A 13,636-nucleotide genomic window follows, 5' to 3' on the forward strand; every position below is an offset into this window, starting at 1 on the left:
CAGTTGCACAGTCAGGGTGCTAGCAGAAGGATGTCTACTGTCACAGGTCTGTGCTAGTGCTTAGAAGGAAGCTCGGGATTGCTGTATCATCTTACTTGTTTCAAATGTTTTCTGTCTTCCAGGATTTCAGGGGAATCAAATCCACTAACTGTCCTCTTTTAGAATACTCTTTTAGGTTGAATTTAGGTCCTGAATGCCTCATGACTGAGAAATTTCAAATAGTTCTTTTTGTATTTTTTTCACCTCTCTGTTATGGGTTGAAGAACAGGCATATTCAGGACCGAGTTCCATGTCCTTTGGGTGCAGTACCAAGCCCAGTGCATGTTTGGGTGTTGCCATAGTACTATGCAATGTAGTTCTAGCTCATTACAGAGAGGTTATACCGGATTTATGAAAGGGCATTAAAAAGGAGTAAAATCATAAACAGGAATGTTGACAATGTATATGAATCCAAACTTCAACATAAATATGCGCTAAAATATTGTGTGTTATGACAAAAATACCTCAGGTGTGACTACCTGGTTTTACTAATACTGTGTGCTAATGACACAGAAATATATAGAAAGCTACAGGATAACTTCTAAGAACAAGAAACCATTCAATTTTTACAAAGCAGATTAGCTCTACATGATATGCTGCAGAAGCCCTACTGGTGGGGCACAGACAGGACATAATTATTAGATTAAGCTACAAGGCAGATACATTCATGCTGAAGTTATTTTCATAGGTAATATGATACAGGGTGTTTCCTTCTGACAGAAAAGTTACATTGGATAGCAGAAGGATGTAGGAAATGTGTATTTATCACTCAGCCGAATAGCCTGACGAGAACACTGTTTTACCACAAACCCTCTGAGATTTCCCTTGAAGATTTGGAGAGGGGAGAGAAGGGAGAAAAGAGAGAACGAAGAGGAGGATGAAGACTAAATGTAAATATCCACAGTATAGTTGTTCTGAGCTTGCCTGTAGGCAGCAAGTGGCTTGGAGAGAGATTGAGTTTCACCTGCTTTTGCTCACGTTTTTTTTCTGAAGCAGTTTTCTATCTAGCAGGAATTCTGCCTGTGTTTCATACAATCAATAGGAAAGCATAATTAAATGTGACCCCAGATACCTAGGTGCCTTGGGCCAGACACTCAGCAGCAGCATATGGAATGAATAAGAGCATATGTAATGTATGTGCCAGCGCCATAATGACCACACCACTGTCTACTGCAATAAGCACATCCAGCTTTGTTATTCTTCAGCACTTCTATCATTTTGTGACTTTTGAACTAGTATAGCTTTTCTGGACTGTCATTTTAACCTTAGCTATGTGTTATGACTAATCCAGCCAATGTGCACAAGTAGCTATGAATACAGGAAGGAGCAAAAGATGTTGTCACTGTGGCTACAAACGTAGAGCCAGAGTGAAGGGCACGCTAAGAGAAGGAGGTGTGCTTTTCCCTAACGTACTTTGTTTCTCTCATGTCTTCTGCGTTGAAAAGACGGGAATACATTCACACTCTTCTTCATTTTTTGATTCTCTAACTAGCATCTAGCAATGCTCCACTTTTCTGCATGCAAAAGTTCTTTAGGAGTGCAGCTCATTCTGGAATAATAAATAACAATTTTATTTGTATACTTGCATTTGCTTTAGGGGCAAATTTGCTCAATAATTACGTTTCTCCACATTTTTGACTGATCATCCAAACGCGTAGATGTGTACCCAAACTGCTACATGTGGAATGATGTTCTTCACAACAGCAGAGGTCAGTGAGCCTCAGATTTTCTTACTGTCTTTGCCCTGATTATGCACCCTTATGCCAGTCCTATCCGTGCTGCTAGAAGGATTCTTATAAGACAAGATCTAGAATTACCTTGAGAAGCCACACGGAAATAAAGCCATAAAAGAAAAGTAGCTAGAATTGCAAAAACCATACAAACAGATTTCTCTAGCCCTGTTTATGCACATGAGAGGCTTTTAGAAAACCTGACCTTCTTAGGAAGCATACAGACAAGTGACCAGAAAAGCCATGTTAGGAGTTATCAGAGTGCTGTGGTGGTGTGGTTTAACCCCAGTTGGCAGCTAAGCACCACACAGCTGCTCACTCACCTTTCCCCACCCCGGTGGTACGGGGGAGAGAATTGGGGAAAAAAACCCCAAACCTGCGGATTGAGATAAAGACAATTTAATAGGACAACAGGGGAAGGAAAAAAAAATCACCAAACAAAAAATAACATGATAAAAGAATATACAAAGCAAGTGATACACAATGCAATTGCTCACCACCCCCTGACCGATGCCCAGCCCGTCCCCGAGCAGTGGTCACTGCCCCCCCAGCCAACTCCCCCCAGTTTATATACTGAGCATGATGTCGTATGGTATGGAACAGCCCTGTGGCCAGTCTGGGTCAGCTGTCCTGGCTGTGCCCCCTCCCAGCTTCTTGTGCACCTGGCAGAGCATGGGAAGCTGAAAAGTCCTTGACTGGTGTAAGCACTACTTAGCAACAACTAAAACATCAGTGTGTTATCAACATTATTTTCATCCTAAATCCAAAACACAGCACTATATCATCTACTAGGAAGAAAATTAACTCTATCCCAGCTGAAACCAGGACATGTGGGATGACACTGGTGACCAATAGAGTAATTACAAACTTTTGCTTAAATTTGCTCTGTTAGCAAAACACTGCTGAAGAAGAACTTAATGCTTCCAATTCTCATGATGGCATGAATATCAGTAGCTCACTGACAGCTCTATTACAGTGGACATATGACGAGTGTGTTTGAGTTTTACAGCAACAGTTTCACCACCTGCATTGTCTAACACAGAGAAACCTATTATGCTTAGACATATTTCTTTAAATCAGAAAACCTAACCATCTATGTTGTTTCTAATGTATAATTAGTTAATTATAATCCCAAAAGCATTGTTACTCAAATGAGTCATCAGTTCGCTTGTTGCAGATAACCAGCAGAATTTGTAGACATTTAATGCAATGGGATCTAGAACGCATTTGTGGAAGACAGAAGGTTAGTTATGAAGCTTTGAGTGACCGCTTTAAAACATTTTCACTCTCTGACAAGGCAGCTACACAAAGTTATGAATATCACAGTAACTTACTATTCATAGGTAGTTACATGAAAATCAGATTTTTATATCGAATAAAGCAGTGGGAAATACATTAAAATATTTTATCTCTACAAGTAAGGCGGTTCTATTTTTATCAGTTTCTGATACTATTGTATAGTGCTATTACTCATGAAGTGCTGTGTCCAGCAGGGGGTAGTTTTAAATAGGGATACATTACAGTTGAAGAGGTGCTTAAAAGGAAAAAAGAGCAGGAAGGGATCTGTGAGACAGCTGAGCTGTTACTGTCTTCACAAAGGCACTGAACTGGACAAGAAGAGTCTATCAGTCGAAGTGGGAAATTGGGATCTCAAACCACTTCAGGCGCTTCTTGCATATTTACTGATTCTTAAGTGGAAGAAACCATCTATTATTAATTTTGCAATTTTTTTGTATACCGCAACAGGTTCTCATGATGACCTGAGAAGCTACAGTATTACGGCAGCTCCTTTTAAAAATTGTTTCTATGTAATAAATACGTTGTAATCTTACAAGCAACCACATGTTCCTTTAACGTGACTGCTGACTGCCCTGCATACCCATTTAATACCAGTTGCATTCATGCAACTAGAAAAACATTTTCCAAGTTGAGCTTTGAAAAGCAAACTTTTCATATCAGTAAGATTACAAACGTGTACTACAATTAATCATATTAGTTCACTAGTGCTGTGAAATAGTTCAAATACTTAATAATCAATGACTTTTAAGTTACCGAGGAGGTAGACTGATATTCATAACTTGGTTTTGGCATCAAAATACAGTGAATTATGAATTTTAACTAATATGACTCTGTCCGTGTGAAATGCAAACAGATGCTAGTGTTTTTTGACAACCGAAGAATTCCTGCTAACAGTTGAAACATAACCGGTGCATGATGATTTTCCACTATTTTTTATATGCTACTAATCCAAAAGCAGCCAAAGTTTTGAACTGAATGCCAAAGCTTCAGTAATTGTATTATTTGTCCGTATTGTCAAGAGCACCAGGTACCGACATGTAAAAAGTAGACACATACCGCTCTGTGAATTTTGGAAACATTATTTTAGAAGCCAGGAATATACTTTCTAAAAAATGGTCGGAGAAAGTCTATGTTAGTGCGCCAATAAAATGTATTACTCTCTGTAATAAAATTTTCCTGTACGTCAATTAAAAAATGTATAACTAAATGTTGGACCTCAAAGCGTTTGTTCTTCTATTTAATGCTGGATTGAATATGTATTGCTAACCAAAACTGTGAAAGGAGACATATATTTAGAATATAAGGTAAGAAAGATCGGTACTCAGGAGTACAGTTTTGGATGTTTTTTCTTCAAAAAAAGCAACACTTACTTAAAAAAAAAACAAAACACAAACTATTAGAGATCTTCATTTGCATAAGAAAACTTCCTATAATGCTTTGCCATATTTTAAAAATATTTGAATTTACTTACTACTACTGCTGTTCATTTTCTAGGCACACACAAGCAGTTTTCTGGCCATTGCTGACTTGCTTTATGAAAGCCCCCATGTGTGCTTTATGACAATAACAAAAATCTCAGTTGTCACAGAGCATACAAAAAAATAATAATTTTGGGTCTTATTTTCATGAGTCAACTTCAAGTTTGTATTTGAAGTTTCAAACATTCTTAAATGATTTGCTATACTAAGACCAAAGTACTTCAAAGATTTCAGGATTAACTCAAGATTGCTATGTTTAAGTTCTGTTTTATTTTAGAGTAGCACCTGACTTTGTAAATACCTTTGGTTGTGTATATGTTTCTAAGATACACCGTCTTTACCTCAGTGGGATGGTTTGTGTGTAAAAGTAATCATCTCTTTCTGCAGTGACAGGATTCAAATAATTTTCCAGAAAATTATATATAATTTACCTCTCAATTTTTTCAGTTTAACCTTTATGGAATAGACAGAGCAAAGAGTATGAAAAATAATTTGTCATTTCTTATTTAACTATTTCAAATGAGATGCTCTTCAATTACTCTGCCTCTAATCTTAGAATCTGAATGTTTTTGTATTTACATGACATAAAACCATCAGAAAAGGTTTAATCAAATTGATCATAAATATAACAGTTAAACAGAGACCAAGCAATGGCTATCCAAGTCTGTCATAGGTACTTCTCCAAAACAAAGCTGAATTATAAAAGGTATGTCTATGTGGTAGAATTCATGTAAAAACAATGTTATGAAATGTTCAGTTCAAGTCATTGAAATGCCATGGAATTATAGTGGGTAGAAGAAACTTTTTTTTTTTCATTCAGTGTTAGTCCCTGCCTAATTCTTATGTAAGTCTAAAACATTTGTTGCATTTTGGTTTTATTTCAGAAACATCTAGAGGTTAAAAAAACCATGTCTTTAACTCTGTTATATTTAGAAGAGGCCTTCTTAAAGGCACTGGACTCTTTGTGGTATTATTTGCATCAGATCTTTTTCAAAGAGATACTTCTTCCCAGTGTTTGCCAGTAGTCTAAATTAAATGGACAGTGACTAAACTAAACAGCCAAAGCAGTTTCGCTGGACGTATCTTGATACCTTTAATATTGTAATTCCACCGTAACCATAGTAAGCAATGCCATCTATGAATAATGTGATTCAGACCTAAATTTCTCATGTAAAAAATGAAGGTGGGTAAGGATAAGAGAGTAAGACCCAGTTTTTAGAAGTGTTACACTTTCACTCTTTTCATTTTTCCTTAACACTTCATCAAAAGGGTGATTTATACCCATTAGAGCCAATACAAGTAGCAACCACGTTGTGCAAGATGGTTGTTGCTGTTTGTTTTAACTTTCTTTCAGTTCCTCTTCTGGCTCTTCTGTGTGTGTGTATATAGAATCACAGAACGGTTGGGGTTGAAAGGGACCTTTAAAGGTCATCTAGTTACAACCTGCGTGCCATGGGCAGGGACACCTTCCACCAGATCAGGTTGCTCAGAGCCCCATCCAACCTGTCCTTGAATGTTTCCAGGGATGAGGCATCTACCACCTCTCTGGGCAACCTGTCCCAGTGCTTCACCACCCTCATTGTAAAAAATTTCTTCCTTATATCTAATCTAAACCTATTCCCTTTCATTTGAAAACCATTACCTCTTGTCCTATTGCAACAGGCCCTACTAAAAAGTCTGTCTCCATCTTTCTTATAAGTCCCTTTTAAGTACTGGAAGGCTGCAATGAGGTCTCCTCAGGGCCTTCTCTTCTCCAGGCTGAACAACCCCAGCTCTCTCAGCCTTTCCTCATAGGAGAGGATCATCCCCCTGATCATTTTTGTGGCCCTCCTCTGGACCCATTCCAACACGTCCGTGTCCTTCCTGTCCTGAGGACCCCAGAGCTGGACGCAGCGCTCCAGGTGGGGTCTCACCAGAGTGGAGTAGAGGGGCAGAATCACCTCCCTCAAACTGCTGGCCACACTGCTTTTGATGCAGCCCAGGAGACGGTTGGCTTTCTGGGCCACAAGAGCACTTTGCCGGCTCATGTCCAGCTTTTCACCCACCAGTACCCCCACGTCCTGCTCCGCAGGGCTGCTCTGCTGTGTGTACACAGAGCCTGTAGGAACTGGGAGTCATAATTTCTTGACTCTGACTTGCCGGGTATCCTGCTGATTTCAGTACGAAACCGACAGTGGAGGCAGGGAGAAGAGGCGCGGGCAGGCGGGTGACAGGCTGGGTGGCAGGGCGCAGCGCTCAGGGGGGTGGCGCGGTGTCAGCTGTCATTACGTATTACCCGTTGATGCGTGGATTGGGGGATTATTTTGAATAGACTGGCTTTGCTGGGCAAGAAGAGGCTGTGTGCTTAGGGGTATTTATTGTGATGCCGCTCAAGGTGATCGGAGAGCTGTGCAGGAAGGACAATGTTAAACCGGTGGTGGCTTCATCACGTCAGGAACCGCCCTCAGAGGAGGAAGCCAAGGGACAATGTTTAACGAAGTGTCTTGCCTGAGGTACAGGAGTCATTATAGGGAAATGAGGAACGTGAAGTGTGCTTTGGTTTTTATCTGAGCTGTATAAAGGCATGGGGCAGTCATGAGGCGAAGACAGATGGATGCTGGTGACAGCGTGGCCTTCCTGCGACCCAGGCAGGAGCTGCTGGCAGGTTGGGGAGCACAGAGAATGCTTCTAAGCTGCTCTACTTGGCACTCGGGAGCCGTATGAGCAGACAGTAGGTAGATAAAGCTATTACATTAAAACTTCAGAGCAGCTCAGTCACCATCTGGTGCCAAACAGGCGCCCGTGTTTGTAAGTCGGGGACAGGTCCAAGAGGCAGAGGCTCGCACAGGCGGCCTGCGGCTGGGGCGAGCCTCTCTCGGCCCCGGGCGAGCGGGGCGCCTGCCCCGGAGCAGCGGGGCCACCCATCTTGTGCCGGCCCGGCCGCGGTGGCGCGAAAGGCGGCTGTGGGGGAACAGCTGCTGCGACACGGGGGGGGGCGGGGGGGCGAGGCGGGGCCCCCACCGGCAGCGGGGTGCGGACGCCGGGTGCCCCCTGACGGGGTCGCGGCTGGGGACGCGCCCGGGCCGAGCGCCACCTTCCGCCGAGGCAGGGGCGGGGGCAGGAGGCGGGGACCGCGAGCACCGCGGCGGCTGGCGGAGGCCGCGGCGGCGCCTCTGCCCCCGCCTCCCCCGTGCGCCGGCCCTGCCGTGACGCCGCGGCGAGGCGCGCAGGCGCAGCAGCCCGCGCGCCTGTTGTATCCGGCCGGCGCCTTTTCTCTCTCCCCCTCCTGTCCCTCCCTCCCTTCCTCCCTTCTTCCCTCCCTCCTCCCCTCCCTCCCGGAGCCGCCGCGGTCGGTGCCCGCCGCCGCTGCTGTGCGCGCCCTCCCCGCCCCCAGCGCGCCCGGCCGGCAGCGCCCGCGATCTCCCCGGCTGCCCCATGAAGCGATGGCAGCGGCCAACTTCGGCAAGATCCAGATAGGGATCTACGTGGAGATCAAGCGCAGCGATGGTCAGTGGGGCAGGGGCGGCGGCGGGGCCGGCCCGGTGGAGCGGCCGCAGACCCCGGCCGGGCGCCGCCGCCGCCGCCCCGCTGCGGGGCGCGGGGTGGGGGGCGGGGAGAGGGCTGCGCGCGGGGCCCATTGTGTGCGCGGGGCCGGGGAGTGGCCGGGCCTGGCGCGCGCTGCGGTTGTCAGGGGAGCGCTGGCGCTCGGCGGCGCAGGGCGGTTGCGCGGGGCGCGAGCGGCGGCGGCGGCGGGTGCCGCTGGGGCCGGGGAGGCTGCGGCGGGGCCGGGGGGCGGCGGCGGCGGGGAGGGGGCCGAGGCGCGGCGAGGGGGGCGAGGCGGGGACGGGGTGGGCTCCGGGGGGAGGTGCGAGGTGGGCAGTGAGACCCGTGGGGTGGCTGTGGGCGGGGGTGGTGAGGGGGCGGGGGGGGGGAGCCCGAGGAGGTTTGGGCAGGGAGGTGGGAGGGCCGTAGGGGATGAGGTGATGCGGGGGGGGGAAAGGCCTTTAATGTAAAGAAATAACTTCTCGTTATTGCTGGCGTACGAGCTGTGCTCTGCAAAATGACACAACAGTATGCCCTGACAGAAATACCTTTGGACACTTCTGTCTCTTGACAAAAAGCTTGATGTTATTATTTCAGATGTTCTTTATGATTAAAATATAAGAAGAGCGCTTGCTATTTATGCCCATGAGTTGTTATTTCTCCGTGGGGGATCCAGTGTTTCTCATCTTGCCCAGCATCTCCTGGAAGAAGGATGTATGGTGCTGTCTAGAAATACACGTGAATAAAGGAGGCGTGTGTGACAGGTTTAGGGTGCTAACTCTTCATATTTGCCTGGTAGGAGAGAACCGAAATGAGAAGTTCACTGGCTGAATCAATGGCAGGTCACTTGTGACTTCAGCTCTTTAATTTGAGTGGGAATATGTCATCTGTTCTCGGCCTCTGTGAGATCTGTGGAGCCTACGAAACCAGGGTGGGGTTCTGCTGGGATTTTCTGGAAAGCCTTTCTTTTTTTTTTTTTTTTTTTTCCCCCTCCAGGGTTCAGGACCTTGCTAAAGAATAAGCAGATGTTTCTGAGGGAAGAAAGATCTGGAGGTCAAAGGCAGTGAAGTTAGCATGGGTTTGTCATGAGGCAGGAAACAAGCAGCCGACAAGCTTCGTGCAGCTTGTCTTTCTTGTGTCCCATACTGCAGTTCAACCCTACAATAAAATAATGGTCGGTGTTGGCTGGACACTGTACTAAACCTAACCCCTCAATTTGTGCTTAATGGCTTGTATGTCACGTGAAGAATCTGATAGGTCTGGCAGTTATTTGCATAACTCCTGCAGATCTCTGCCTGGGGTTTCAGAAAACCTCACTGTAGCAACTTGTAACGCTGTTTTTCTGAGGGCCGTGTGAACTTCTCATAAATGTTACTGTTTGTTTTGAACGCCTTTGGGAAATAAGGCATGAGAATGCTTTGCTGCTTTTTTTACCCCACCTCTGCAGGGTTCTGCTCACTTCTAATGTCAGAATTGAGGACAGTAACTCTTGAACATGACAATACGTATTTTCATTACTGTTAACGATTTACATATTTTGCTGTATCATTTACATGTGTGATGCAGCACATTAAATCTATTACACATCAGTAATATACCAGGGGGATGCCTTCATAGCAGTTGCTTAAACTGTAGGGTTTTGAGCATTTGTGTTAACTTGGTCCTTGTGTGAGCAACCAGACTGCAGCGTCATACCGGAGTTAGCGGGTCCTGGTTATTGTGAGGTTTGCTTGTTTTTCGTTGGGACGGGAGGAGGAGATGCCCCGTTCCGGCTCAGGCTACTGCAGCCTTCTGTCATTCTCTCCCCATTAAACTGTAGGAGAAACTGTCCTAGCTCTCTGGAAGGGAGCATTTTGAGAAAGATACCAAAGGAGAGCCAGCACTAGATTGCATTGCCTTTTGAAGGTAGGTTTCCAACCTGAGCTGTGGTTGCACAGGTAATGGAAATTGGTCTAGCTGCTGCTAGCAAGGAGAGGGTCTTGCTGCCTGTGCCTTTGTCAGCTGCGTTGTTCCTGCAAACTCTCTCCCATCCAGTGTGGCCAATGATTTTTTTTTTTCCTGATGATTTAATACATTAATTGGTGATTTGATTCACTAAACACAGTAGAAAACTTTCGGATGTGCTAGTTTTCTGCAGGATTAGTGAATTCCAATAGCTCGCAGAGGGATTTGTGACCCCAGCAGTATTGGTGTGTAGGAAATGCATGGCCAGGGGGAAGTGGAGGTCTTCATATGATCTTCTGGTTCGATAACAGGGAGCTACATAGATCTGCTCTGCCCAGAACTGTATGCTAGGTAGAATTGGGGCTGTGTATCATGCCAGCTACCCTTGCCCGAAAGCACATATAAAACTGTTCAATGTCCCCAGCCAGCAACTAAGCACCACGCAGCCACTCGCTCACTCCCCCCCAGTGGGATGGGGGAGAGAATTGGAAGAGTAAAAGTGGGAAAAGTCATAGGTTGAGATAAAGACAGTTTAATAGGTAAAGCAAAAGCCGCGTGCAGAAGCAGAGCAAAGCAAAGCAAGGAATTCATTTACTACTTCCCACCTGCAAGCCAGTGTTCAGCCATCCCCAGGAAAGCAGGGCTCCATCATGCGTAACGGTTACTTGGGAAGACAAACGCCATCACTCTGAATGTCCCCCCCTTCCTTCTTCCCCCAGTTAATATACTGAGCATGATGTCGTATGGTCTGGAATAGCCCTTTGGCCAGTCTGGGTCAGCTGTCCTGGCTGTGCCCCCTCCCAGCTTCTTGTGCACCTGGCAGAGCATGGGACGCTGAAAAGTCCTTGACTGGTGTAAACTCTAATCAGCAACAACTAAAACATCAGTGTGTTATCAACACCATTCTCATCCTAAATCCAAAACACAGCACTCTACCAGCTACTAAGAAGAAAACTAACTCTATCCCAGCTGAAACCAGGACAGTATGTTAAACACTTTTCTGAATACAGAGCTTTATTAATTCCAGATAACTCTATTTTTCTTCAAATAAGAAGAAAAACAGGATAGCTTTTTTTTTGGTGAAACATCACTGTTAAAAGTCATACTTGTTCGCTACAACACAGTTGCAAAGATATTCAAAACACAATAAATGGGAGAATGAGACCAGAACATTCTGGAAAGAAAAGTAGCGTATTCTGTCATTTTGACAAGTTCTAATTAAGTTTAAGTGTTTCATGAGAGATTTCTTATGGGGCTGACGAGAAAGTAGATGTTGTAGAAATGAAAGGCATTGTTAGAACTCATGGCCAAACACACATGAAAACCAGTGTTTGGATAAAAACCAACATTTTCGAGGACTGACGCTGCAGAGCTGCTCGCTGTGTATCTGTTTTTTCTCAGTGGGTAAACATTGGTATAAATGTTGTCTAGAGTTGCAGATAATATTTCCAGTTATTATTGGAATAACTAGTTATGTTCATGTAATGTAAGAGCGTATTAAGTGATCAGCTGGTTTGGCTTTTTAGAATAATTTCTGATACTGAAATTTACTACTTATTTCAGTGTAATTTATCTATGTTACTTGAAATATGCCTTGGTAATCTGTCTTGGAAACAGGAAAGAATTAGTTTGGTTTAGGTTCTGAGTTGCTAAGAATGGGCTGCATTTCCAGTCTTGAAAATTGTGCCTTATCACACGGAAGCTTAGGGAAGTCGAGAGGGGGCCAGAAGGTACCCGCTGTAATACTCCTGTCCAGAAGATGCTCCTTGTTGGGGTCTGAATAGGGGCTATTGGTCTCTTGACAAATTCCCTTTACTCAGATAATAGTAACCCACTGCTTTACGTGTGAACTTACACTTGTATCTACACTTCTTGTGCATTATTCCATTAATGATGGCAAAGACCTATATAATTACTTGGAGAAAGAATATCTCACTTTTTTCCCCCATAAATTCAGTCTTTTGCTGAAATAAGATAAATCTGTTGTGCCCTGCAGCCCTTTAGTAGGCTGATTGGTGTTTTTCCTTTACTTTTTCAGTCCCATCATGTTATGTCCATTTCCTCCTCAGGCTGTTCCTATTCTTTCTCTCTTTGCAGATCTGAAATACTACCTAGAAGGACAGAGAAATTAGTTATATATTTGCTCATTTTGAGGGGAGTGGGGGGAATACAATTCTGATCTCACTGTGCCAGAAATAATGTAACAGGCATGAGGAGAAGGGACATTTTTGTAATTGGAAGAGTGGCTGAAGATTTGACTGAACTTCCAGGAAAGGAAAAATGCTGAACTTTTAGGGAGGAACTGTCAAATGGTGTAAAAAAGAAAGATCATGAGTTTGTGCCCATTTTTCAATAATACAAGAACAGGAGAGCTGCCAGTGTTTGAAAGAGAAAATTTAAAACTGATAAAGGAGAATAGGCTAGGTACAGTTATTACATGGAGCTTGTTACCAGAGGAGATGGAGGCTAGAAGCATAGCAGAATTTTAAGAAGGGTGGTAGGAATATCTAGTTTTACACTAAAAATTTTAAAAATACACCAGCAACCGTAAAAGGTAGTTTCTGTTCTTCCTGAGTCTGTAGTTTAAAAAACCTCTAACTGATGGGAGGTAAGAAGAAGTCTTGCCTGTGCTGTGTTATTTTGTAATTGCCTGCTTAAGAATTTTCTTCACTTGTCCCTGAAGCAGCTGGAACTGGTCATGGTCAAAGATAATCCATCTAGTCCAAAAACCTTCTGGCAGCTCCTTTCTCCTTAGGCTTGCCAAAACATCATCATAACTGTTTCGGCTTCAGATACAAACAAGACTGATTTTTGCAATGATAAGGGCTATAATTTTTTTCTTTAAAGCCCAATTTCTGTGAAATTGATGTTTCTCAGAGCTGAGAGGTCTGTACCATCCTCTGTCTTTTGGGTAATCCTGTATGATGATCTCGATCTTTATGTACAACTCCCAGTAGCAACAACGATTTTATAGCAGGTTAGAAGGTACAATGACACTATAAAAATTCTGTTCAGGTTTGGGTAGTCACCCTATTTTACAAGCTCTTGAGGATAGATTTAAATGGTAATGTGCTTTTACTCTTTCCTTTGGTGACATACATCTATTCCTTCCCTGTGATTAAGACCTTTTTGTTACCATATTTAAATCATTTGACTCAATTACCTAATCCCTATGTAAGCCATATGGACACAATGTGTCTTTGTCCTTCCATAGCGGCAGGGTTTCAAGTCTGCTATTGCTGGTCGAGCTAATGGGTCCAACATTTGGGCTTACTTACCCGGTGTAGGTTCTCATATTGTTACATCCAGAGTTTCTGGGGTTTGTTCCACAGAATTGTTGACCAAGAGGATGTGTTAAATTTTCTGTGTCCTTTTTGAAATAATCTTTTAAACGTTCAGCTTTTGTTATGCAGGAACTGGATTTTCACTGTAACTCGCAGATTCTCAGATATTTATGTAGGCCTTCTGTATTTTGTATAAATAGCTTTTGAATGACAAGAGTCAAGTCCTAATCTTCAGAGAATCTTCTCATCTTTGTTCCATAAGTGAGGTTAATATAGCATTATATACTGGCAATAATGTCTTTAGAGCTGTATGTGACTGCTAGGATTACACAGCTTGTAT

The 13,636-nt window shown here is 44.0% G+C and overlaps 1 protein-coding gene across 5 annotated transcripts in view; it reads left to right on the forward strand.

Annotated features, from left to right (window-relative positions):
- Positions 1-7,814: 7,814 nt before the first annotated feature.
- KIF2A (kinesin family member 2A) overlaps positions 7,815-13,636 on the forward strand; it is a 58,149-nt gene continuing 52,327 nt past the window's right edge. For 4 of the 5 annotated variants that reach the window (XM_087759640.1, XM_087759641.1, XM_087759642.1 and 1 more), the window contains exon 1: positions 7,815-8,032. In XM_087759640.1, coding sequence (XP_087615766.1) covers positions 7,969-8,032 — 64 coding nt within the window. In that variant the 5' untranslated portion in view covers positions 7,815-7,968. The remainder of the gene's footprint in view (positions 8,033-13,636) is intronic. The other variant, XM_087759643.1, reaches the window with a different exon arrangement.

The sequence above is a fragment of the Nipponia nippon genome, unplaced genomic scaffold (assembly GCF_047370975.1).
Source record: "Nipponia nippon isolate SJK-2023a ecotype South Korea unplaced genomic scaffold, ASM4737097v1 scaffold_20, whole genome shotgun sequence".
In the NCBI taxonomy this organism is placed as follows: Eukaryota; Metazoa; Chordata; class Aves; order Pelecaniformes; family Threskiornithidae; genus Nipponia; species Nipponia nippon.